General features: G+C 37.4%; 1 protein-coding gene across 1 annotated transcript; it reads right to left on the minus strand.

The window, feature by feature from the left end:
• Positions 1 to 14,449: 14,449 nt before the first annotated feature.
• Positions 14,450 to 25,186, minus strand: tgif1 (TGFB-induced factor homeobox 1). Its single transcript, XM_028803755.2, has 3 exons — positions 24,767 to 25,186; positions 20,590 to 20,813; positions 14,450 to 16,080 (listed from the first exon to the last, which is right to left on the minus strand). Exons 1-3 carry the CDS (start codon positions 24,780 to 24,782, stop codon positions 15,517 to 15,519), a joined length of 804 nt encoding a protein of 267 aa, XP_028659588.1. The 5' UTR covers positions 24,783 to 25,186; the 3' UTR covers positions 14,450 to 15,516.
• Between the last annotated feature and the right edge of the window lie 2,518 nt (positions 25,187 to 27,704).

A 27,704-nucleotide genomic window follows, 5' to 3' on the forward strand; every position in this document is an offset into this window, starting at 1 on the left:
AAGAGGACCCAAAGACTTGGTGCCGGCCACCACTGCCACATAGCACTGCAGTAGTCCTACTCCTGTGACCCGTGGAGAGCACAACGACATTCTTACCTGCACGTCTGACCAACGTGGAACACGTCACCACCCTCCAGCACCGTTAATAACAGGAATCTATAAACATACTTAATTCCATGTTATTGCTTATCATACATCCATTTCTAATGCCGTGATGCAGTCCAATCTACTCTTTACATGGACCTTCCAGATATGAATAAACGTCTCCTTCTCCTTCCCCATTACAGTACAGTACATTATTTCAAAACAAAGTATTCCAAACAAGATGGATATGTGATTATTAAGAAGGTTTGAGGAAGACTACCAAACTACATCAATGCAACTGAAAATCCCTTGGATCTCACTGCAGTCAACGATACCAAACTGCAGCTACCATCGTGAAAAACAAGACACTTGTTTGTTTTGGAAGCTACTGCAAGACCCAGAAAAAGTTACACAAAGTAAACACGTTGTTTATGGGTTAAAAATCTTCAAGGCAGTCCATGATAAATTCATGTTTTGAAAGAAAAAAAAACATCTTTGCCAATAAATTGTCATTGCACATGTAGTGTGAAGTCTTGTGGTCTGATGAAAACTAACATGAAAATTCTTGCTCTAAGTGCAAAGTGTTATGTGGGATACACTTCAAATAATACGTCATCTCGCACACACCATCCCGCTGTTAAGTATGGAGGTAACAGTGTTGTATTATGAAGGATGTGTTTAGTAATACAGACTAGTAACCTTGTCAGGATTAATGGAAACATGACTTGAGCACAACACTGGATTAAAGTCAAAGTCCTTATTCCAGTCTGCTCTCGAAGGATAACAATCCAGAGGATGCTACCAAAGCAACAATGAATGAAGTGTCTTAAAATAAACAATGAGTAAAATTAATAAATATCTTAGTCAGAGTCCTGACCTTACTGAGAACTCTAAGGCAAGACCTTGAACTTGCAAGACATTACCAATTCTCAACATACTTGTCACAGCCTGAGCAATTTAATAAACAAAACCTGCCAAATCATAATGTGCCAAATTAACTCGTACCCAGAAACATCACTTACTGCTAAAGATGTCAGAAGCAGATTATCAAAGTATGGACGAGAAAGAAGAGCATTTAAAATAAAATGAAACATTTCAGGTTTACACAGTAAATGTATATATATATATATATATATATATATATATATATATATATATATATATATATATATATATATATATATACAGTGGAACCTCGGTTTGCGAGCATAATTCGTTCCGGAAACATGCTCGCTGTGCAAAGCACTCGTATATCAAAGCAAATTTCCCCATAAGAAATAATGGAAACTCAGATGATTTGTTCCACAACCCAAAACTATTCATATAAAAATGATTAATACAAAATCTAAAGTAAATGAAATAAATTAACCTGCACTTCACCTTTAAAAAGAATCATGGCGGGTGTGAGTGAGTTTCTAAACTCTTGTGGGATTCCATCCAACGGGACGACACGCGGAAGAGCGTCCCAAAGCAATCACAGTCTCCCAGCGCTGTAGCAGTTCACCGTAAAAGCGAATCCGAAAAGATTGCGGACATGCTATAAGCGCCTGCCGTCGATGGGTGATACAAGGAACAAGGAACATTATAAATGTGCAGGGCCCTGCCTGACTGCTGTGTCTGTGTATAGGAGAGCGGCAAATCCCGCTACAATAAATAACCTCGCTGTTGCTGTTTCATGCTTAATAAAGCTGGTGTTGCTAAAGCACTGAGACTCAGCTTCGTGTTTTGGGGTACAAGACAGGGACTAGCACGTCACAGCACACACACACACAGTCACAATGCTGTAGTAAACAGTATACGCGCGTACGGATGTTGACTATATGAGTGAGGCACGCCGACTCAGGTGTAATTGCCCACAATCCCGCAGCAAGAGAGAGAGAACCATCAGCTCAGTTGTGATCACATGACACTCAGCAGACAAAGCGTATACATACTACTGTACTTGTATTGTAAGACCTCACTTGTTTATCAAGTTAAAATTTATTAAAAATTTTAGCTCGTCTTGCAAAACACTCGTAAACCAAGTTACTCGCAAACCGAGGTTCCACTGTATATATATATATATATATATATATATATACATATATAAAAGAAAATCCTGGAGTGGAAAGCAAATGCAAGGCTACGATACGTGATAATCTTGAAAGACATTTAAAAGACCCGCGAGACCAAGGAGACTTGCCACGGTGCGTCTCGCGGGGACCGTAAGCATGAGACTTGGTGCCAAGAGATTGTCACAGGGCCGTAGCAAAAAGGACAGCGGCTGTACAGGCTTTAAAAAGATCGAAGGGCAGCGTGACAGCAGCTACCCCAACCGAACGCGAGCAGCGTTATACATCCTACAAGAAAGAATTAAAACACGCTCGGGGCCAGTAATAAAAGACAGGTATTGCTTTAACAATGTCATGTGAGACCAGGCAGTGAGCCATCATTTAAAACAAGTCAACAGACCTCTAAGCTAGCAGTTGTTGGATTGCTTTTGGCAGGCAAGCATCATGTGCTCCGAGCTCTTAAAACAACGACATGCGACAGGCAGAAGAAGCAGCTAGCAAGCAGCAAAAAGACAGCAAATGATCCAAAGGCATATCCTTAGCGTACATTCAGCCGCGACACCCTTCACAACACGAGCAGGATTATACGTCTGGGAAGAAATTGCCAATCCACCTAACCTGCATGTCTTTGGACTGTGGGAGGAAACCCACGCAGACACGGGGAGAACATGCAAACTCCACGCAGGGAGGACCCAGGAAGCGAACCCAGGTCCCCAGATCTCCCAACTGCGAGGCAGCAGCGCTACCCACTGCGCCACCGTGCCGCCCAATGTGATATCATCTAATGTGAAATTCTACTCCGTACTTCAAGAATTTTTATTTTTATACTGTATTGAGAATTTATTCTGTTCTATGTATTATACTGTATGGCTCAGAATTAAAAGACAATGAGTAAAATGACAAAGAACTTCATAAAGACGTTTACAAACGTTGGCGCTAAACACATGCAGAGCAGGTTAGAGACTATGAAACCAGTGAAATTAGAAAGGCTCACAAAAAAAAAAACGGCGCTATACACATGTGGAGAAAGTTAAAGGATATGAAAGTGGGAAAATTAGAAAATATAAAAAAAGTAAAGATCGCAGTAGCGCAAACAAACAAACTGCGTCATTTAACTATGCACCAGTCTAACTTTGGTTTTGCACAATAATTACTACACTATTGCACCTTAACACTTAATTCTACTTTATTCACATAATTTTACTTATTTATTATGTTCTACTATACTGTTATCTTTCAATCTATGACTTTTTGTTAATCTAACTGATATTCTTCTAACTTGGCAGTTTTTGATAAGCAGATCAGGATGCATTTCACTGCGTGTTGTCCTGTATAACTATGCATGTGACAAATAAAGAATCTTAAGAATTTCAAAAACGGAGTTTACCGCACATGCATTTATTGGTTACTTTGTTCATGTATATATATTTATCTGTCTGCTTATTTAAAAAGCTATATTTACCCCAGGAGTCAAAAACGTTCTGTCTAGCCCTTGTACAAAAACCTAGACAAAAGCTGGGGTATCACCTTGGTAACCCGATGTACTTTTGGAACTGTGAGAGGAAAATAACACATCTTTACAGACAGGAGTCCAATGCAGAACTCTACTTACTTTGTTACTTTGTAAAAAAAAATGATTAACTGCTGATGATGTAGATCGTTTTGTCTATGCTGAAATTCCAAACAGAGAAACCTATCCTGACCTCATTAAAAACATTCAGCATATTGGGACTCGCAAGATTACAAATATTGTTTTTACAGAAGTTCTGAAATAAAAGTGAAACTAATGAAATAGCAACAATTCAAAGAAAAAAAAATCTTAAAAGTGTGTATCTGGAAAACACGGGGGTTGGCGAGCGAAGCGAGCAGGGGGCGAAGCCCCCTAGTGTATATATATATATATATATATATATATATATATATATATATATATATATATATATATATATATATTGTAAATACAAGCAGACAAACGAAAAAGTTTTGAGGATCTACCCACTATATTGCGGAATACAGAGTAGTCACAAGAGACTGTATCCAAAACAGGACTGAAAAGAAATGGGTAGAGATTGTCTTTTATAGTTAGAGGACAGGAAGAGGCGGATCCAAAAAGTAGTAGCAGCGAAGTGAAGTCAATAGGACAGCGTGGCCTGGAGAGGAATGAGGAAGTTGGTTATGGCTTAGCTTGTCTTCCCTTCCGGTAATCTGTAGAGGAAGGAGAAGAAGCGTTAGTACACAGCGTCAACCTATTGCATACAGTAATGGATTATTTTTATCTCAACCACACCTTTCCAGGTCAATGGATAGGTCATGGTGGACCACTGCCATGGCCTCCACACTCCTCTGATTTAACACCCTGTGATTTCTTTTATGGGGTATGGTGAAGGAGTGCGGGTATAGCAAGAAAGTTTGTGATACCAATGATCTGAAGGACAGAATACAGACTGTGGTATCATCTATTCCACGCGAAATGTGTGTCCGAGCTTTAAATGGTACTGTTGCTCTTTTTTTTTTGTGTTGAACATGATGGCGAACAGGTTGAGACATTCATATAAATCATCTTGCACATATGCAGTATGCTTTGTGAATAAATTGTTTCCGCATTTCAAATGTTAACATAATTTTGACTCACCCTGTATATATTTTATTTTACTCTTTTTGGTTTTCTTTCTTTTTTGCTGAGGAAGTCTGTAATCAGGAATTTCAGACTCACAAAGAACTTTTCCTAATCTGACCCCAGATGGAAGTAATGAAACTTAACATTCACAGCTCTCCTCCAATGACTAAAGATTTCATCTTTGCATTTGCCAAGGCAAGCAATAATCATCTATTTTGTGAAATAATCCACCAATAGAAGAAATCCCATAAAGTTCTTCTACTGTTGTTGACTGTAAATATACAAATGGAAACCTGGGGCCTCACATATAACACGTTCAGACAAAACTAGAAATGTGACTGTGCACAAAAAAAATTCAGAAGCATAAAACTACATACGCAAAGTTCTACATTTTCCCTTTATAAATCCCAATCAACGTGAATTTTAATGCACATGTACATGCCTACAGTCTCACCCTGACTCCTCCCAGAATTACACTATTTGCATATGCAAATCAATATAAATACCCCCTTCCTTTTACTGTTTGGTTTAAATGCATTGGCAAAAACGTGTAAAAAAAGAAGAATTGTAGTGAATGCAAAATGGAGATCCTTCTCAGTGAAGTGGAGGCAAGGAAAAGCATACTATTTGGTAGCTTAAGCAGTGGAATAAGCAACAAAAGGCACTCAAAAGTTTAAATTCAGAAAGTCGCAGAGTGCCTGAAATAAAAAAGTGTGGTCAGATATCAAAGTCGATGTGATAGGGTGAGTCGCAGGCCTGCTGTAATTATTGGCATAGCAGTTATAACCTGCATTTTACCACCGCCCGAGCCTGAGAGGGGAGATCTACTAATGTCGCTCTTGTTCAGTAAGTAGGTTGTCGAGCAGGGTGAGAAGCCACATCTTCAACGAGTACCCACTGTCACCTAAGTAATCGTGTTATATGGTTACATCATACAGATAACTGACAATTTTGACCAAAGGGGTAATGTTGAATGTGTTATCTTACTAGAAATCCAGCCATCACACACAACACCATTTTCCAGTTTGTTCCCAACTCTTCTATTTCTCAGAATGAGTTGAGCCAGGCCATCTCGCCACAACCTTAATGAGACTCAATTTCACATCACAGATAATTTGCATATTAATAAAGTGGGAATGCTTTCTAGTTATATAAGCAAATTCATCCTCTGAAGGTGCCTTTATAGCAACGTGCGTGCAGTCGACCATTCCACTTACATTTGGAAAACTGAGCGCTGCTGCAAATCGCTCTTTGATGTTTGCCTGTTCAACCACAGTGTACGGAAATCTTATATATCATGGATGACAAGCAGATAATATCATCCCATAAAGCTAGCATGACACGACTTAATCATGACTCAGTTCACATTGAAAAGCTCCTGTGGCTAAAAACCCAAGGGTGGGCAGAACTTGCAAAGGAACAGGTAGACCATTGCTCAAAGTCTGCCTTTGTAAAGCCAGCACCAGTTCAGCACACAACTCCAAGAGGATAGCTCTTAGAAATCCAAATCGACTTAGAAACCAGTCATCATTGTGGGGCAAGAAGTCTTTAAATAATCTTTAAATATGCACTCTCTTCTAATTCTTCCATTTGTGATGTCTTCTAACAGCAGCCATGGTAGTTGGGATAGTTTGGCTATTCTGTGCACCATTCTTTGTTACAGACAGATTACAATCAAGTGCCTTAAATTTGTAAGCAACATGCAATTAATTTCGGTGAATTTGGATATAAAACCTAACAAAGAAAGGAAAACCACACAGAAACAGTAATACTGCTTTGACGCTCTGTGCTGCACATTTCCAAAACCAAGCAGGAATGTGCGTACACATGGTCTGAGGCTGCGATTAAAATGTGCATGGCTTTACAACAAGGTTAGTTTTTACACATCACAATGTGCGAGTGGAAACAGGCGTACGCAACATTTTTGTGCATACGCTTTTATACATGAGGCCCCAGGTGAGTTTTCAGGTGTTGACAGCTCATAGTTTTTAATGTGCCTTTTTTCATCTTTGTGGTATATGCAGCGTTAATTTGTCTCATGAAATTGTGTTCTAATGTGAACTTATTTTTATAAATTAAAAAAATACAGAGCCTGTTCTTGTATTTTCAAATGGAAGTCTTGGGGCAGGGTAAGTGTAGGAAATTGATACATACCATGATAGTGAGCAGATCATTTTGTCTTGTAAAATACATTTACCATTTAAGACTGTATTCATGAAGTACTTTGCATAAGGAATTTTGGAAATTTAGGAGAAGCAACCAAGTTGTACACCTGTAGTGGAGATTGTGACACTTTTTAAAACACATCTGGATGAGATATTGGGGAAAGGTAGCTACTAGCTAACCAAATAAGCCTGTTGAATTAAACTGCCTCCTCTGGTTTGTAAAATGTTCTCTTTTTTTTTCTATCTTTATAGTAAAAAAACCTATGATTCAAAATTCACTCATAATGTGGCACCAATACTGGCAGTATTTTGATTCCATATCACCGTAATCAACTGCACTTTCATTAGGAAATCACGTGATCTCCCATGTTTAAAAGGCATTTGACATGCTGGAGATTTGCACGTAAACAAGTCAAACAAATACAAACACCACCAGACTTATTTCTCAATTCTCAAATGATGCTCTTCAACTATTACAGTTAGTTATTCTACGTACGTAAACCTACAAATAAAGAAATAATTAACAGCAATGGGAAGTTAGTTTTGCAGTCAGTGACAATTAGAGGATAGTCACTTGTCAAAGAATACATTCATCTACTATTCAATTTAGCAGAACTGATTTACTCAGGTTTATGTCGTTACCAGAGCTACATCAAAGTTACTATTCCAAAACAGTCATTTACACTCAACTTCAGATTTAAAGTTAGTCTCTAATATAAGCATGGCCTACAAGAAAATGCATGTATAATTTTCCCTTGGACACAAAATAAATGACATAAATTTCAAGATAAACAGATTTTTTGATTGTTATTATAGGATGCCAAATGGTGTGACTTTGTGCAAACAATCCCAGCTCATGATGGCAAAGGCCAGTTTTATAGCTGATTAGGTGAAAGCGCATGACTGTTACAGAATTACAGTTTTGATGTGGTTCTAGGAAGGAGAATAACTTGAGGAAGTTGGACTAACCATTCCGATTCAGGATCACAGGAAGCCAAAACCAATAACAGGACTGAGCATTTGGAATAGACCTGGAATCACAAATCTTACATTTGTACACCATACACACTTCTTCAAGCTTGCAATTTCTAAAATCTACCAAAGGTCATTTGCAACCAGGATGCAGCCACACTTCATCACAAATTTAGCTTTGCCCTTGATCCAGACTGTGTTGCTGAAGGTCTCTTGAATTTCCAATACTGTATAATGGTGTCAAACTAACTGACCCTTTAATCTCCAATTGAATACCTAGTTTATTAAAATCATTTTTCAGAATATTCCACATCACTAGCATGTAATTTTCCACCTTGTAATGGTAAATGACAAGCCATAGAATCTGATGGTGGAAAAATAGCGCTTTGAGTACTGAGAAAAGCGCTATATAAATGTAATGAATTATTATTATTATTAAAATGCAACTTTAACTGACAAATGAATGTCTCTTCTACATAACAAACCTTGTCTGTATAAACTCTAGGAACAGTCTTACTGTAAATGTTTTTTTTTTTTTCTTCCTAGTTTGACTGATTTTTAATATTTGATTTACTGACAAAAAGGAAGAGGAAGGATTAGACATATCAAAGTAACATGCAGCAACCAAAAAATCCAATTACATAAATAGTTCTAATAAGTAATAAGTTATAGTTCAATTACATATAAAGGTCCAGCTGAATATGAATTATGACTAAGTTAGTAAACTGAACAGTAATTTAGTGTAGAAAAATCACACAGTACATTATAATATACTAAACATTAGTCACAAATGGTGACAATGAGAAAATCAAAACCACCTATACAATACACTCAGATCTATATTATGTGTTCCAGTCTCATAACTAAAAAATGTTCCACGCACCCTGAGCAGTTTTGTGCTTCAGATGACTACTGGAACACACAGCACATGTTGTCAACATGTAGTATTGCTGTAACCCTGGACCATTAAAATTACAAAACTACCTCAGAATACACTTCACTATAGACAAAAACCCACCAGGACACACAAGCAATGGAGCCCCTGCAATAAGTAAATACAACAGAATATTTAAAGACAGTTTAGAATTTTAAAAAACACATGGGGCACTTCCTCTTTTGGATATTAATGTTTTTGTTGATAAAATATAAGACACGGGTTTGGCACAAAAAGAAAGTAAGGACATTGTTCTTAACTCCATGAAGCAGGATGTGACATTTACACCTGGAATCAACTCCTGTTGTTATTTTTGTATTTAAGTTTTCTTACGACGTTTTCTTTTCTGCAATTAACACAGAGCTTTTCTTCTAAATGGAAAGACCCTCTTATTCTTGCTATCTAAAAGAGCAAAGAACATAAAAACACCTGGGACACACACACACACACATATATATATATAGTTATTTCCATGCTAAAAAGAAGAGAAAGTTAAAGACACAATAATTTGGCTGTATAAGCCATCATCAGGAGTTGCATATTATTTACAGTGCATTTGTGTGTATACATATATATACTGTATAATAATGTATATATACACATATACTGTGATATATATATATTATATATATATACACACACACACACACACACACATATATATATATATATATATATATATATATATATACACAATACAGTTTATTTTTGTATACAGCAGCCCAAAATCACACAGGAAGTGCCGCAATGGGCTTTAACAGGCCCTGCCTCTTGACAGCCCCCCAGCCTTGACTCTCTATATACAGTATATACATACATACACATACATTTATATATACGTACACATACATACATACATACATGTGTGTATATATATATGTGTGTGTGTGTGTGTGTATATACTGTATGTTATATATAACTACTACTACTACTACTGATGTATTCAACTTTAGTTAAAAAGTATTTTAAATTGCTGACAGCCATGCATTTCATTAGGAATGGATTCATTCAAACAGCTGAGTTACTTTTTAAACTGGTATCAGGTTTGTGTATAACAGCAACACATACATTATTTACTTAGACTTTCAAGATTAATCCCTAAAATGTGGCAAACGCAATCTGGAAGCACACCTGAAGTGAATATTTAACCTAAGATGAACTCAATAGAAAAGCTCTCCAAGATTTCATTGTTATTGCCATTAATCTTTCCAATTTACATTAAAATAAATTGAACCAGAACACAACAAAATAAGGAACAGAAAATATTAAGACAGTGGCATAAGTAATTAAAAAATGCTGGATCAAACTTGCTCACTTGTAACACTTAGGCAAGCAGGAATATGAATTTACAATACAAGTTTGGCAATTTAGAGGAATAGTACAAGAGGCAAATTCTAGCAAGAGTTTAGGTGGTAATGTTGGCTCAATAACCTCCACTTCAGTTAAATGAACTGTAACAAGTATCCATCCATCCATTATCCAACCCACTATATCCTAACACAGGGTCACGGGGGGTCTGCTGGAGCCAATCCCAGCCAACACAGGACACAAGGCAGGAAACAAACCCTGGGCAGGGCGCCAGCCTACCACAGGGCACGCGCACACACACACACACACACACCCCAAGTACACATTAGGGACAATTTAGGATCGCCAATCCACCTAACCTTCATGTCTTTGGACTGTGGGAGGAAACCGGAGCACCCGGAGGAAACCCACGCAGACACGGGGAAAACATGCAAACTCCACGCAGGGAGGACCCGGGAAGTGAACCCAGGTCTCCTAACTGCGAGGCAGCAGTGCTACCACTGTGCCACCATGCTGCCCAACTGTAACAATTGCAGCAAATAAAATGATCTTGGAATGTAACATACACAGTAAATTATTTATGAACCATATGTTCCAACAGAAAATAGAGAGAGGTATTTGCTTAAAAGTGCATGTCACTTATATTTGATTTTTTTTTTTTTTTAAGTTAAAATTGATATCAACCTACCCATTACATTTAATATTCATACATACAGTATATTGGATGTTCTCCCCGTGTCTGCATGGGTTTCCTCCGGGTGCTCTGGTTTCCTCCCACAGTCCAAAGACATGCAGGCTAGGTGCATTGGTGATCCTAAATTGTCCCTAGTGTGTGCTTGGTGTGTGGGTGTGTGTGCCCTGTGGTGGACTGGTGCCCTGCCCGGGGTTTGTTTCCTGCCTTACGCCTTGTGTTGGCTGGGATTGGCTCCAGCAGACCCCCCGTTACCCTGTAGTTAGGATATAGTGGGTTGGATAATGGATGGATGGATACACAGTGTAAGACCAAAAATGTACTTCAAACATAATGAAGCAATACAATTATAAAAATTTAGACAAGCTTGGATGCTAATTCCCCTCCAAAAATGTTTCCTTATGTAATACTGGAAAATCTGAACATCATCAAGCCACCCCAAGAAGCAGATGCCTACCCTGGCAGCTTGGGGCACCAGTCCATAGCAGAGCACATCCACACACCAACCCCATATACAGTGGGCCGGCAAAGTTGCCAAATAACATCTACCTTGTTAAATAGTATCTACTCATATAAATGAACAGTTTTTAAGTACTATCAAAACAACACCCAACTTAATTTTTTAGTAGAATGGAAAGGGGTAACCATTAAAGTAAGCAGCTCATATTGTACTTTTAAAATGTGTTTCTTCCCTCTGTGTTTTCATTGCCCTCATCAAAATCTCTTATTTGAATATTAAGGTTTAAAGTCATAGAACTGTAAATATTTTATAGCTTTAATATGTGACAAATACACTTGGCTTTAAAGACCCTAAAATGCAAAATAATACATGAAAGCGATTACTTTATTGATATTACAAAAAACTGACTTTCAGAAAATAAAATAAAAACTTAGCTAATGTCTCACTGTGCTTCACCATTATAGTTAATTTACTCAACAGCAATAAAGTACTTTCTCGCACACTGTGTTACATAAGCACTGGGCCGACATCAGGAACAGCATCCCCTTCAAGGACATTCTAAACACTGAGCTCTTCTTGTGTACAATAGTCTGACACTTTTCTTCCATTAAGGCATTTATATCAGATACTATTTTCTTTGCAAGGACACTTCCTTTGTTGTGTTCACCATGTAGAAGATAAATAAGCTTTATCTAAACACAGCCTGAGAGCACACAAAAAAAAAACAACAACAGCAGCAGCTTTGCTGTCAAACCAAAAGCACATAACATCTTGAATATAGCACTGTGGTCCAAATCTCAGTGAAAAACTAAAAAGTAGTCGTTTTAAACTCACAACCGTAATCATAAATTAGATACATTCCTTTTTAAAGAGACAAGAACAAAAAAAAAAAAAAAAAAACACAAAACAACTGTCACAATAAATACAAAAGGACTAATAACTAAATTGAATACATATTTTAGCCATTTTCATCACCTAAAATGACTTCTCTTTCAACTGTAAACTGGACAGTATCAAATTTAAGGTGGCAGTTTAGTAATAAAAGATAGTTTAATTATTAAAACATTATCTATTATCAATGCTACATTTGGATGTTGTTACATTGGACTTTGTACTACTAGTATTGCTTTTTCAGTATTATGCTGCACATCTCTGATACCATCAATTCATTCTGAGAGTCTTCACATGTAATGATATTTATTTTTTGTTGTATTTGCTTACGTTACACAAAAACAATCCTACTAGGGGATGCCAGGAGACTAAGTTTGAGTACGGACTTCTGCTTTAAAATAATTGTTGTTGCATTCTGTTTGTTTCACCTTGACCCTTCTGAAAATGCATATAAGCTCAATTTAATTATATCTAGCTCTCTTTCTATTAACTTGCATAACTTGGTTAGAGGTTGACTGTACTGTAAATTAAAAATAAAGGTAAACTTCTATTTGATCAGTGAGGAACATGAAAATTTACAAAGTGTTTAGACTTAATTCCAAATTCAAGTGAGCCTCAAGTATATCCATCCATCCATTTTCCAACCCGCTGAATCCGAACACAGGGTCACGGGGGGTCTGCTGGAGCCAATCCCAGCCAACACAGGGCACAAGGCAGGAACCAATTCCGGGCAGGGTGCCAACCCACCGCAGGACACACACACACACACCCACACACCAAGCACACACTAGGGCCAACTTAGAATCGCCAATCCACCTAACCTGCATGTCTTTGGACTGTGGGAGGAAACCGGAGCGCCCGGAGGAAACCCACGCAGACACGGGGAGAACATGCAAACTCCATGCAGGGAGGACCCGGGAAGCGAACCCGGGTCTCCTAACTGCGAGGCAGCAGCGCTACCACTGCGCCACCGTGCCGCCTAGGTATAGTGATTAATTAATTGATTAAACAAACAAGTACACATGTTGGAGTCTTCATCTGCAAAGACAACTGGCAAAAAACAGAGCTTCGAAGCTACAATTCAGCAAAGCTAAAGGGTCACCAATAAAAACAGGTCTGAGTGTAGACCAAAGCAATGGGAAGTATGTGTACTAAATATTGAACAGAATGGAGCAAGCTACTTCAAAACATAACGTGAGAAAGAAAGAGAGAAGGAAGAAGGGACTGGGAATATCAGAGAAGTATATTTTTGCTCCATGTCACAACTTCATGTACCTTGGATCACTTATTTTTCTCCATTTTGAAAGGGACTTTTCTGTAGAGAATGCAAGTATCCTCAGACTATCACTTCAGTTCAATGTGCATATGAATGGTAGCATTACCACTGTTGATTTGTAATAACTGATCAACGTACCATATGGTGCCCATTCAAAGAATTCTCCCAATTAAATAATTTATTTTGCTGAAGAATTTGTGACAGTCGTTCACAGTTGTTTTTCCTAGCATGTCTGGCATCCTTACACTAACAATGGCCAAATGACACACTTCATTAATGCAAGAGAGGCTCATCCCTTTTTAGGTGGGATTGATTGCATAATACTGAAATCAAAGGGTTTAAAAGAATAATTTAAATAATTCCCTTCCTATTTACAACTGATACCTTTGTGTTTTAAATTAAGTTATATTTTTTTCTACAGTACTAGGGTGCTGTACCGTGTTAGCCATTATGAATGTAGAGAAAAGCCAAGCAAAATGACACCTTTTATTGGCTAACTAGAAAGATTACAATATGCAAGCTTTCGAGGCAACTCAGGCCCCTTCTTCAGGCAAGATGTAATTACATCTTGCCTGAAGAAGGGGCCTGAGTTGCCTCGAAAGCTTGCATATTGTAATCTTTCTAGTTAGCCAATAAAAGGATTTTTTTCTACTGAATTTTAATATTAAAGTTAGGGGAAAAAAACACTTCTGGATTAGAACTGTGTCAGATTCAGCACCTTACAAATCAATTAAATTAGGAGATGAAAATATCCCTTTAAAATGTTCAGTTGTAATTCAAGTAAAACTGAATCTGCTTTTTCGCCTTATTTTTAATATGCCAGACATGCCTCGAACATTTACCATTTTAGCTGTATAATCTGAAATGTCTTGTTAAAAGTAGTCATTTGTCATATACCCTATGCTTTTCAAACATACACTGAAGATATGAACTAAGAAACAACCACTTTGTCCAGAAAAAAGATTTATCAGCATCATATGCATTACATCATGACAAAAAATATTTGTACAAAATGAAACTTTATTTAAACAAACAACATGTTTTCATTGTTTGCCACTCCAATTGCACAGCAGGAGAGTAAGAACTCACATCATCAGGTATCTTCTCACATTTACTTTTTATATATAAATTTACATACATACACGCATACAGTGCATATATGTACTTTTATATGTATGTATTACAGCATATAAACATATATAGGGATCTATTTTAGGTCCTAATGTTAAGTATTTGCTGGTATTTTTCCCCCCATTGAGGACATGAAAGAAAAAAAAAATGAAATGGGCTACAAACACTTCCAGCTCTAGTGCACGCCATCATTCTGTAGTGTTATCTTCACAGCGTATGGTTAGCAGCACAGAGTACAGCCCGAAAGCTCAATGAGCAAGGCACCTACCAGGTAATATTTTACCGCTAGCACAGACAATTCCACTTGCAAGCTGTACAGAGCTTCAGTAAATAAACAGGTATAGAAATTGCTACATGCATGGCTAAAGTGATTTTTTGGAAAAAAGCAATAAATAGGTGTGTAAAAAAACTTTTCACATTAAGAAAGTGAAAATTAAACAAAACTTATTCTAACAGTAAACTACAGTAGTGATTAAAGTTGTCTTTAACCGAGAGGAAAAAAATAAAATAAAAACTAAGACATGTAGGTATCCTTACTGTGGTCCTCTTTTGTGCAAACAGACTATTTAAAGTAAATGCAGATCAGTACCAAAATATATGTATATAAATATTTATATACATATACATAGCCAAAAAACTGTAAATTAGGAGCCCCCATTTATACTCTATTTAGTAAGAAACATAAAGAAGTTTTTTTTTTTTTTTTTTTTTTTAATCTACAGTAGCCATAACATCCCTTATTTGTATAAAAAAAAGAAAGTCTATCCAGACAAACTTTATAAGTGGCCTTGTTCTTGGTCCCATGTGCAAAAATAAACAAGGCGCTGTAATCCATGAAATGTATACATCATCCATGACACCAACCAAAAAATAAATTTTGTATACAACAGTTTGTTTTTCTTTTCTTCCACAGTCTCTTTTGAAATTCCAGTATTTTTAAGACACTAGTTGTTTTGCCTGCATTTCCATCTCTGCAGCGCGTTTCAGTGCAACATCCACCAAAAGCTGAAATCCACTAAAGTCCTGCGTGAGGTCTGGTGGAGTTGGGGGAGGAGTGTTGAAAAGCCCACTTTGAGGGCTTGGAGTACCTTCTGAATCTGCTTGCCTGTGGCATTTAAAAAGGTCAGGAGCGGTTGTGCAATTTAGATCTGTTGTTTCATCCATGCTGTTGGAACGGCAGTAATGCAGAGGGCTGTCCTGCAGTGCAGTAATTGTAGTGTGGCAAATTACAGAAGGTCTAGGAAGAACAGGGCCTGGAGAGGGAGTTTTTGGTGAAAGGGGCTTCTTGGCATAATCTGGTCCAAAGTTACAGGGATGGAATGTCCCTTCATCCACACTCTCTGAAAGGAATGGTTTAGAAACTGTGGAACCATCCAGTGGACTAGTCTCTGAAATTTTACTTCCTCTTCTTGAGATGGTGAACTGGTTAGGGTCTTTGCCATCTTTTCGCAACATATCTGGCAGAAGTCTCCGACGAGCATTGATGAACCAGTTACAGACCTAAATATTAAAAGCACATTATATAAATTAAGATTTAATTGATATGGCTGGCATGCATTTTTCATAATGAACACATTAAAACTATACATAACTAAAATATAGATGTGCCCTGCCCCAACAAACCAAGCCAATTTTTAAACCAGAAATGTACATTAACAAATCCTAAAAACACTTAGACAGAAAACACCAAATTGCCCGAATACCTGAATCAACATGCTAAAAAAAGAGAGTTTGGATTAGTTTAGCAAACACATCAATATCCAGATAACACTTAAGTTGATCAAAAGTAATCCATTTATTTGCTAGTGCAGTCTCATCACCAACTCATGGTATGTTACTTATTCCTTTAGTGCTCCGACTGGTATTTAGCAAATGTGTTGGGTTAAAGTCCCAGATAGAAAATTTTGACTAATAACGGTAAAAATGTATCTCTTATCTGTTTGTAACATATTTCTTTAGGAGATTAAGAGGTTTATATGAAATAAGGAGGGTTTGTAAATTGAAACCGGTTTTCATTTTTTAACTGATGTCCTCGACTTAATGCCATTCTAGACAATGGTATGCACACAAACACACTGAGCCACATTTGAAGGCATCAATTAAAGTAACATACGCAAGTCTGAAATGAACTAGGAGTCAGGAATATCTTTTTAAATCCACATGTGCATATAGAGAACACATCAACACAGACTGTGACCAGAAAGGGAACCCATTCCCTGAAACCCTTACCACTGTACTACCTTTATTTTTAGTAATTACTGAAATTTTGTTTATTATTGCTGTATTATTCTGTTAACTAAATGTTCATATGCCAGTAAAGTGCAATTTTTACCAAAATAGAATTTTAGTGTTGACAAAGTATGTTCATCATAAACGTTGTCTACCAGTTTTCATACTAAAAAATCAGCTGTCTCATTTACAGCCTCGTTGGAAAGAGGAGCAATACGACATTCCACCGTAATACATTCTACAAAGAAACTCTCCGAAAAAGATACTAAGAATAAGACACTCACTTTACAGTAATCCCACAACAAACCTTAGATGTGAAATAATATTCAAAAGAAATAAAATATGCACAAAATGAAATGAACAAATCCAAACAATTGTAAGCTATTTGGAGATGTTGCTTCACTTTTTATATAACATTATTTAACAGTAAGGCAAGTTCTCAACTGAAGATTTTTTTAATTAAACATTATTTACTTCTATACAAAAAAGGGTTGCTTTAAAAAGGTACTACCATATTCCTTCACTGAAATACAGTTAAAACCAACATACAGTATATTCAAAAAACAAAAGTATACAATTCTAAAGTGTGCTTAATCCAATTCAGGGTCACAGTGGACTAGAGGCTATCCAAGAACTGAGTAGAAGGCAAACAAAACAGCTATGAACAGAGCACTGGTCCACTGCTGAACCCGCATACACACACACACACAAATTAAACTCACTGCCCATCATTGGAATATCAAAGGAAAGCCCATGCACAACACAGTGAGAATGTGAAAACTCCATATAGATAATGTCTGGTCAAAAAATTATAATCCAGGATGCTGACTCTGTGATGCACTGGTGTTAAGTAATACACTGCAATGGCAGCCAAGAACAAAATGAACACTTATATTCTCAAAATACAAATATCAGATTATTTGTCTACTAAAACACTGCTGCTTAAATCATGCAGTGTTTGTAAACTTAACTAAGTTGCACAATGATTTTGTTAATATTATGATCTTAAACTTAATATCAAATGCATTTTCAAAGCCAGAAGTTGCTGACAAGTACATACAATGACTACATTTGCAATGTACTGCAGCATTAGAACTGCCATTACCAACGTAACACAGAAAAGATTTGTGTAAGCCAGTCTAAAATTTGCCAAGAAGTGCAGGACAATTCCGTATTCTCCATAGCCCCACACGTTTCAATCACTGATTTCTACCAAAAAAAAGGCAATAAAAAGAAACCTTTGAAAATACAGACTACTTAACTACAAAAATATAATAATGATCTGTTTTTATTTATCAAAATTCTCTCAAGATTTGTGGTCTCAGCATTCAGATGTGATACTGATTTGCCGGACAATGCATGTTTCTAAAATTAATAAATATGATAACTGCAAGAGCTTTGCACTCGAGTTATACGAGTTTAGGCTCCTTCTAGTCATCAAATCACTGCTACTGCCTTTCATAGTATTTTATTGTATATTATCACATAAAAATGTGATGTATTATTCATTTAACCGAAACAGGTTAAAATAGTTCACACCCAGCTATCAAACTCAAGTACGCCATACAAAGTTCTGCAGAAAGAAAATCCGATAGACCACCTCAACAAATCACATATTAGAATCTACTTAAGAACTCATTTTGATACATGTACTATAAAAAAGTAAAAACACAAAAAATATTTTTTTTGGTACAACATCCAATAACCAAAAACATTATCAGTTGCAAGTAAGTACATAAATAATGCAAAACTGATTTCAAGAAAATGTGATGAAAAGTATTCATGCAAGGTAAACTTTACAATAAATTGTGTGCTGGTAAGAAACGTCTTCCCTGAACAAAAGAATCTTAACTGCTTAAAGTAAGCTGATAGCTGCCGACATCTGGGTTATGTGGGCCGTTGCAGACTGGCCCCAGTCCTTAAAGAAACAGCAACCCTCTCCTGACTGAAAAGATAAAACAAGGCATCCGGGTAAACTCTACTAATGTAGTATAATCTGGAGTCCAAATTCTGTTTACAGTAAATCACAGGAGTACTGGCACACTGCGATTAAATACACTCTCAAGCAGACAGAGTTAGAGACGTTTGTAAAGCTGTGAAGGAAAAAAAATAATAATTACAGAAGCTCTTCGACAGTCCCTGACAAAACTTGCCCAGAAAAAAATGGTCTGGTAAGTTTTCTAGCTTCAGGCTAGATAATTTCAAAGGAAGAGAGAACCTAAAATGCAAATGCATCACTGTCAGGCTTGTGCTCCCAGGCAGCAGGGTAATGAACAACAGAACTGAAATTCCTGTGTGGATACCCAAGCACCTCCTACAGAAAGGGAGTAATTTTATTTGCTCGACTGAGTGTGTAATATTCACTTTCAGGAATTACCTCATCCAAGGCTGACTTTTATCACTTTGATTTTAAGTTCCTTCCTTGTCTAGAACACTAATCAACTCATCTGCAGGTAACATAAGCAGCCTTTGCATGGTTTAATTTTTTAACCGAATAAAAAAGTTACTAGCACAACTTCAGCAGAGCATATAAAGTAGTATTACTAGTTTTAGAAAAAGGAGCCAATTTGCAATTTGTTTTTTTTTTTGTTTTGAACAACAAAAACAACACAGTTTTACAAAACACCTCTTCTAAAGTGATTGAAGGTTTAAAAGGAGTATGAATGTGTCATCAGTACAGCATGTAAATAATTATTTTATTTGGCAGCAGTTTTTAAATTAAAAAAAAAAAAAAAATCTGTAAAATGTCCCAAAGCTTTTGTAATGAGGAACAACTTGATTCCTCTTAGCACTTATTTTTGGTCAGTTTGTTATTCTGTGCAATAAGAGTTTCAACTCACTTCACTGACATTATACCTCATGGCACAAAGAAAATGTATAATTTGTTAAATCCACTGGTGCAGAAATTAAAAGAAAGTAAATGCAACAAAACTACTGTTCATTGAGCAACCACAAATCAGACAAGTTACTTAAAAATAAATAAAAAAAAAACAACAAAAATATACTACAGTACTAATTTAAAAATAAAATATGTAGCATACAACAGGCATAACAAGTTAAAAACCGGGTAACAAAAGTAACTAAACTCCAGAACCGTCAGTAACTAAGTAACTGAATCATTGAAACAAATTGGTCATGCATATTCTTAAATACTGGAAATTTGGCTACAGGTTAAGCAGATGGCATTTTATGACTTAAGTTTTTAGACCTAAATTATTTGCAGATTAGCATCTAATGCTCCAAAACAGCTTGCCAGATGGCAGAGATGTTTTGTTGGGGTGTTGGATCTGAGACAAAATAGTTTTCTTCAAGCATCTCTTGTCATAATGGTCTTTTATGAAAGTAAGATAGGTTTCAATGATGAATATGGCCATTTGATCTTTGCTAAAAAGTTTTCAGTCTATCACAGCACACTGATTAGCTGTAATACAGTTAATTAGTATCTTCTCCATTTGCATTCATATAAGTCAGTGAGGACTTTTAGTGACAATAGATAAAACTTCATGAGATAACCAATTATTTATAAAATGATAAATGTGATTCATAATAGAAGACTATGGAATAACTAACTGGTACAGTATTACATGTTCTTTGCACAAACGTCACTTTAAAACATAAAAAAAAATAAAATTATTTTGTGAAACTTTAATTGTAACATACACACAATCATTTATCTTTAGCTTGTAGCAGGACTCATAAATAACTGCTGCCTCCAGTGGCATGAACAATGAATGGTGCCCCCATCCTCGTGATAGTGCCCAAAACCTTCTGATATCTCACCTGCAATGTTGACAAATTTGTCTGTCTGGACAGAAGTACCTTCTCCTGTTCAGATGGATAGGCATTATAACGGTGCTCATATAGCCAGTCTCTGAGAATCTGGACAGATTCTTTTGGTAAATTTCCCCGCCTCTTCCTCTTCCCACTGCCTGTAGATGACAGGTCAAGTGGAACATCCATACTGTCATCATCATCTGTCTCACTACCAGACAATAGTAACACACCTAAGAAGAAAGTGGAGGAATTATTACTTTTAGAAAGCACAAAAAAAAGTGATCCTTGCATCATTTGAAATTGTTCCATGGCTCTGATTCAGCATATTCAATTTACCATTCAAACTTGCTATACACAATAATACTTCATTTGTTCAACACAATTTCTCAGGCTGTCTGCCTAGTGTTACAAATTGTGATTGAATTCTATCAACACATATTTGAAGAAAGGCAGGCACAGGTTCTTAATGAAGCACAACTCAGAGCAAATCACTTAAACTGCCGGTGTTTCATCTCAAAAACATTTTAGATTCTGAAAGTCACAATTTTTATTTAAAATGAGATGTATATGGAGAGTACAGTTCTATAGTATTTGGCAATGCTCCACTTGGCTCCAGGGAACCTGGGATTGATCTGAGGCCCAATCATTAATAGCAGAAGTTCTTTCATTGCTTCATGTTTCGTTTTCCCCAGGCTTTAACATTTTATCCCATATCCCATAGAGAAGTACTTGAAATTAATAGGTAAATCTAAACTGGCTTAGCATGCTTGAGGCTGGGTGTGTGCCTTCAATGGACATGCACCCTTTTCAGGGTTTGCTGCCAAGACATTATTACAACCAAGGGCTGGAAGAAACAGGTTCTTGAAAAAGAGCCCCAAACTGATATGCACAATATTGTAATTTTTAATAACAGTGCAAATACAGTACAAATCTAACTAATTTGGGTGAAAGCATTGTCTTCATTGGCTTTTTGTTTACCTGTTGTGCGTGGTTTAGATTTAAAAAAAAAAAATCTCAGTCTATGGTGTACTACCTGTACTTCCTACAATCTGAAAAACCAGAATGTGGTAGATTCCTAACTGGACTGGACACTAATGCAGCATTTTTAAAAGGAAAAATATGTTATTGAGCAGTCCAACTACACATGGAATTAGAGCAGTTTACTAGCAGACCCTAACCGAGATGCACTGCAATGGATATAAGCAACAATTTAGCAATTGGAGCCACCACACTAACCTAAAGTTATAAAGATTGCTAACTGGATAAAGAAAGCAGAAAATCAGATAAAGGTCAAAAGTCAAAATCAGTTGTTGTAGGCTTCAATAACTATGGTAGATTACTGCAAGATTATATGTTTTTGTTTTCTGTAAGAATTGCTACCAATTAGGGAGCATCAATGTAACATTCTGAAACTCACCCAAATCCAGGTTAGGGCTGTGAGAAGCAATGCCCCAGCACTGGGTGCAACTTAGGAAACAATTCTCGAAATGGCACCAATTCATTATGGGGCTCTGTGAAGAACACACCCATACTCAAAATGGGCCATTTTAGAATTACAAAGTAATCCAAGCCAAATGTTTTTTACTGATCTGGAAGGAAAACCCACACCAGGACAGGGAGAATGTCCAGATTCCACATGGAGACTGACAGGGTGTGGGGTCGGAGTCCAGGACATGGGATCTCAGAATAAGATGGGTTAACCACTGTGCTAACCTAACACCTTCTGACATGGAAATTTGTCAAAGGGGACAAAACGTTTATGAAAGAGCAAGTTCTGCGCTAACATTCCAATATTATGCCTAACAAAATTACAAGACATAATCTTTTATTACAATTAAGTTATGAACAATGCTTTCAACTTTCTCCTCCTTAGCAACAGGTCTCTGCAAGTTTTAAATCAAACAAAAATGTCACTATCGTGCGCACAATCTTACAGCGTACTGGGAAAACAGGAAAATGTAAGGATCCATTTCTGATCCTAACAATGCACGTGCTTTTGTGCTTTTCATGGTGGGGTCGTCAACACATGACTGCACCCTTTAGATAAATAACAGAAATGGCATTCACACAAAGAGCCGTGCACACAACATGCCCATCCCCCATCTTAGGTAACATGTGGTTTTGTGTTCGTGAGTTTTCATATTAAAAGTTCGAGTTTCAAACGTATGCTCGCTATCAGGGAAAAAGCTTAATCCGAAAATAACGTAAACCCAAGGTTAAACTTTACAACCTGAAGTTGCGGAGGAGCACCTATACCATCATCGCAAGGAAAACTTTACTCTGCTGAGATTCTCAGTACAGGATTATCGTGCACTGGAAGAAAACAAAAAACAACCCACCCCCAGCTGATTGAATGTTCCCGCTTTCAGTCACCGTCACCTGAACGACCTAACAACAATAGTGTTGTAAAGGTGCGGGTTAATGTAACGTTTATCTTTAATTACGAGTAACGGTATGAAGCAAACCACTTTTCTTCTTAAAAAATACGGGTTGGTGCAGCGTTGACAAACAATGTCCACTTATGGATTGAGCCGTCAAACTGACATTTCCGCAAGAATTTTCCCAATTTAGTCCTCGGTGACCAATATATTGGTCAAATTTCCCGTAGAAATATCAGAATCGATATGAGTCACCCGATCATATTAATTCATCCACCTATTTAAATACACCAGTGACGAAGGACTTTATCTCTGAGAAATATCACGATTCAAAGAATATCAATCACCCTAGAGACCATGCCGTTAGACGAAGCATACTAATGCATATTTTGGTTTGTATTACGATTTCACAAGAATCAAATTATTAAAGGGCACGTTGGATGCAATATTTAATAGTGACTTTGGTCGTATCTCACTTGCCTAACAGTTAGAAATAGACCAGGTAAAATTTTGTCTCCCAAGATACTCACGTCGCCTCGTGTCTTGAAGTTTTTGCAACTTTGAAGTGTCACGTGTCGACAAGGCAAAATAACCAGAATATGCATCACGCCGAATGACCGAATTTAAGTCTACCGATGTTTCTGACTGACGTTCTTCGCCTTCGTTCATGCCAACACTGACTTAACATTTTGTACCTCACATTGAGGTGAACTCTCATTTTATGTGTACTTCTAAATCCATCTTGCCCTCCTATTTCCCGTCTTTATGGTCGGAAAGAGAAGTTTAAGACTGAATGATCACTCAACTCGATTAAAAATGCCTTTCTTTGGTATTTGAATATTCGGGTTCCTGACATACCTCTTGCCCCGTTCTTTTCCCGGTTACCATGCAGGGTCCCATTTTTTAAAAGCAAAATAGAACGCCTCCACATAGGTGAAACGAAATTTAAATGGAACCGAGACTTCTTCTTTTAAGTTAAAGTTTCGAGTTTTTAGTTTGCGATGGGATATACTTGCGCGCAACCCCCCCCCCCCCCCCCCCCGGACCTGTTGAAGACGGGGAACTCCAGACATAACAAAGGAGAGGCCCATCCCCCCGTGTTCATAAAACAAATCTGTGTCACTTCACATTATTTTAACCACAAACTTTCGTGTTCTATCTTTTGGATGACTCCGAAATAAAACGAACTTGCTTTACGCTAATTTTAGTGGTAACTTAAAAAACGCGACGTGAGCGCGTGTACGCGACGCTTCTTTGTTTGCGCCGCAGCACGCGGTCTGAGAACTTAAAGCGACGCCCGAGGCTGGAGTCACTTCACAAAGGACCTCAGCCCTTTTCACCATTGGACCTAATACGGACAGGTCGAGAAGGTCCACCTGTGCAAACTCTTAAGAACAAAAAATAACTTGAAACAAGGGAACGGCTCCATGTGCCCGAGTTTCAAATCAAAGAAACGAGGCACATAAACTTATCAACGTCTCAACCGATTTTCTCCCCATCGGCTCACATTTTGGGGGGAGAAGGGGGGGGGGGGGTCGCAATATTAAGTTTTAAAGGCGCTATCCACACAATTAAGACAAAACTTAATAGACGTCATGCGTACTCTCAAGTTGTAAACCTAACAAAAAGTAGTTCACGGAAGGTGAAAATAGTACCAGCGATGGAAAGCTGAAAGAGTTTTGACAGCGCGCCAGCGTAAGTGTGGGTCACATAAAATGTTTTGTCTGGTAGCGCAACAAGGCTAGTCATACAACACAACAAGCACACCTTCATTAACTCTCCATGCGCGCACAATCTCTGCTTACCTTTTTTCGCCTTCATCTCAGACGGAGTTTTAGACAAAACCACAAAAACGTGCGCCTCTATTGTATATTCCAAACTTGAGGAAGTAGCGAGGGGGCGATCGTTAACAGAAGCAAAGGCAGCTCCGCCACAGTTGGATGGATATTGAGAATGAGTTCAGACCGAACTGAGAGAGAAACGCATACGGAAAACAAAAAAAAAAAAAGAAAAGAAACGAGGTCCTTGTTCTTCGTATCACTGCTGCCCAAGCAAGCTTTCCGGCGGCGCCCTCGCACCAAGCTGCATCGTCCCCCTGTACCTGAGATGTGCTCAAGTCTCCCCTGTCGGCTCCTTGCTCAATGTGCGTTTGATCATTAAACTGGGTGACAGCTATCTTTGACAGCTGCGTGACTCAACCCCTTAGGCGCCACCCACCGAAGAAAAGAAAGAAGAAAGGGAATGGGAGGGGGTAAAAAAAGAGAGAACACTCTGACATCAGCACACAGAAAGTCGCTGAAAGGAAAACTTTTTCTTCCTGACTGTAGCAAAGCGTGAGTGTGAGCCGTTAACACGCTTTCGGAATATTATTTTTGCTCACGTTGGCCGTTGTTTTTTTTCTTTCAAAGCATACTGAAGTATGTGTGATTAATTTTAAAACGAAGCTCACTATTACTCTTGTCAATATTGCTCTAAATGTCGTCCTTAAAGTGGGATACTACAGGTTAGTACATCAGTCTCGCTGAAAGTTATTTGTGACGTATTTCAGTTAATTACACATAATCGAAATGAAAAAATGTATTCGTATTCTAACACATATTTATTAGTGGTACCATTCCTGCTTTTCGGTTGCACCGCCACTCCAAGATGCTGTGATTGAACGGAAGTTGGCCACGACACCCAGCCGTGACGCCTATAACAATCATGGCCGAGCAAGATAGTCTCGTCCCTTTTCCAAAAAGCGCGTACAGCGGCACCTACGGTCACGCGCTTGGCGCCCGTTTCAGGGGAATCTTTCATTTTTCTCTCAGCTTCTTTTACTAGCAGGCGCGCGCACTGACCTAAAACAAACACTGCACCGCGTGCTTGGTCTGTAGCACCGCCCCCGCCAACAGCTGACAGACAGACGCGCCGCGTCATCCTGGAAACTTGTACAAAACGTAGTAGACGGCATGGGTTCTCTGTATCAAAAAGCGAGCACTTGAAACAAACACATTCTTTTCAATTTTTTTTCCTGTCCAGTCACAAATAATGCAATTTTTTCACTTTAGTAAGTGGTATTAGTATTTATTTGACAGAATATTTAGTAGCTGTTGATTAAACTCCTTGCGGTAGTCATTTTAAAACTGTGTTTATTCCCAGAGCTAACTCACTGTCGTCACTACCTCTGATAAAGCATTTCCTGATTACAACGAAAAGATGCCGAATGATTGAACAGTGACTAATAGCAAACAGAAAGATGCAAAAGTTTATGGTTAGGGCAATTACTGAAACTCCTTCAGTCAGAATCATTTTATTTATTATTTTTCTTAGTGTCTTTCTGAGCTATTCTAGGAAAAGATGCATTAAAAAGCAAACAGTAATCGCGTGTATTTAAAGATAGTGTGAAGATGAACTACAGGCAGTGTTCAAGTACAGAGATTCCTTAGTTAAAAGGTAGTTTCATTATAAAGTTCCAGTGTTAAAGCTTTTGGTTAGATTGATCCTGGCATTTTTGTTTCCAGGGTGCGAACGCATAGCCCAATAGCGTCAGATGCAACTTAAAAACCAACTTTGAGAAGAGCATCAGCTTGTGTTAGGCTACCTTCTCCCACATTCACATGTAGTATATACATTATTTAAGTACCAGTTAATCAATCAATTGATCAGTCAGAAATTTTATATAAAAACTTTTAAAATAGACACTAATCCAAATTATTTTTATATGTAAATTATACCACAAGAAAATTCTGGCGAAGTAACTCATGTCATGAACATGAAGCTTTTTTGGAACATGCTGAACGCCTTAGTTCGACAGCAATGCCTTACACACTAGTGACCATGTAAGCAGTTAACATTTAATTATTCTAATGAAAGCAGTTTTTCTAGCTTTTCCACATTAATTAACAAAGAAAAAAAAATTCATTTTCCTCATACTAAATTTAGAGATGTCAATTATCTCAAACTAAATTTCCTTGAGATGCAAGTCCATACATTGATCTATCCATTCATTTTCTGAACCCACATATGCTGTTGAAGGTTACAAGGAACCACAGCCCATGCCTGGAGTTTCAGGCATGACTTAGAAACCAACTGCAAGTGGGCATCAGTCCATCATTGGCTGCAATCACAGACATCCACGCTCATTCATACAGGCTCATTTATACATGGCAATTGCATTAATCTGCTGTTCTTGGAGATATGAAATTTCAGTCCAGTCCAATTCTTTTTTATGTATCATATTTAATATTGACGACCTCAGCACAGTCCACACATTTGGAAAAATAAAAATGAAATATAAAACAACATTCACTAAAGTATACAAGTGCTAGGTCATTCTTTATGTAAACATAATAATACACTACATGCAAAGGTCAATTATGGCATAATGAGGACATTTAATTTTACATATTTGCTGCCCTAATGAAAAAAATTAACCTTTCAAAACTATGATTCTGTTGTCAGATTTTGGGCACCAAGCCTTACAGTGGCATACAAATTTACAGTAAATGGATATTTCATATAGGGAAGCTGTATAAATGTAAGTAGCATCTATAAGTTTATTACTTTAGGGAAGACAGAAATGTGTTTGTGGATGTTCATCATGTGAAATGACCAATCTATGTGCTACATTACATAGTTCAGCTTTTGACAGGAGACTGAGTTATCTAAGGAAGACAAGTCACAGTACTTACAGTAAAATATAATTAAAACATTAGGAGGATAAAGTGCATTCTGACATCCATGAAGGTTAACTTTTTGAAA

The sequence above is a fragment of the Erpetoichthys calabaricus genome, chromosome 6 (genome assembly GCF_900747795.2).
Source record: "Erpetoichthys calabaricus chromosome 6, fErpCal1.3, whole genome shotgun sequence".
NCBI lineage: Eukaryota > Metazoa > Chordata > Cladistia > Polypteriformes > Polypteridae > Erpetoichthys > Erpetoichthys calabaricus.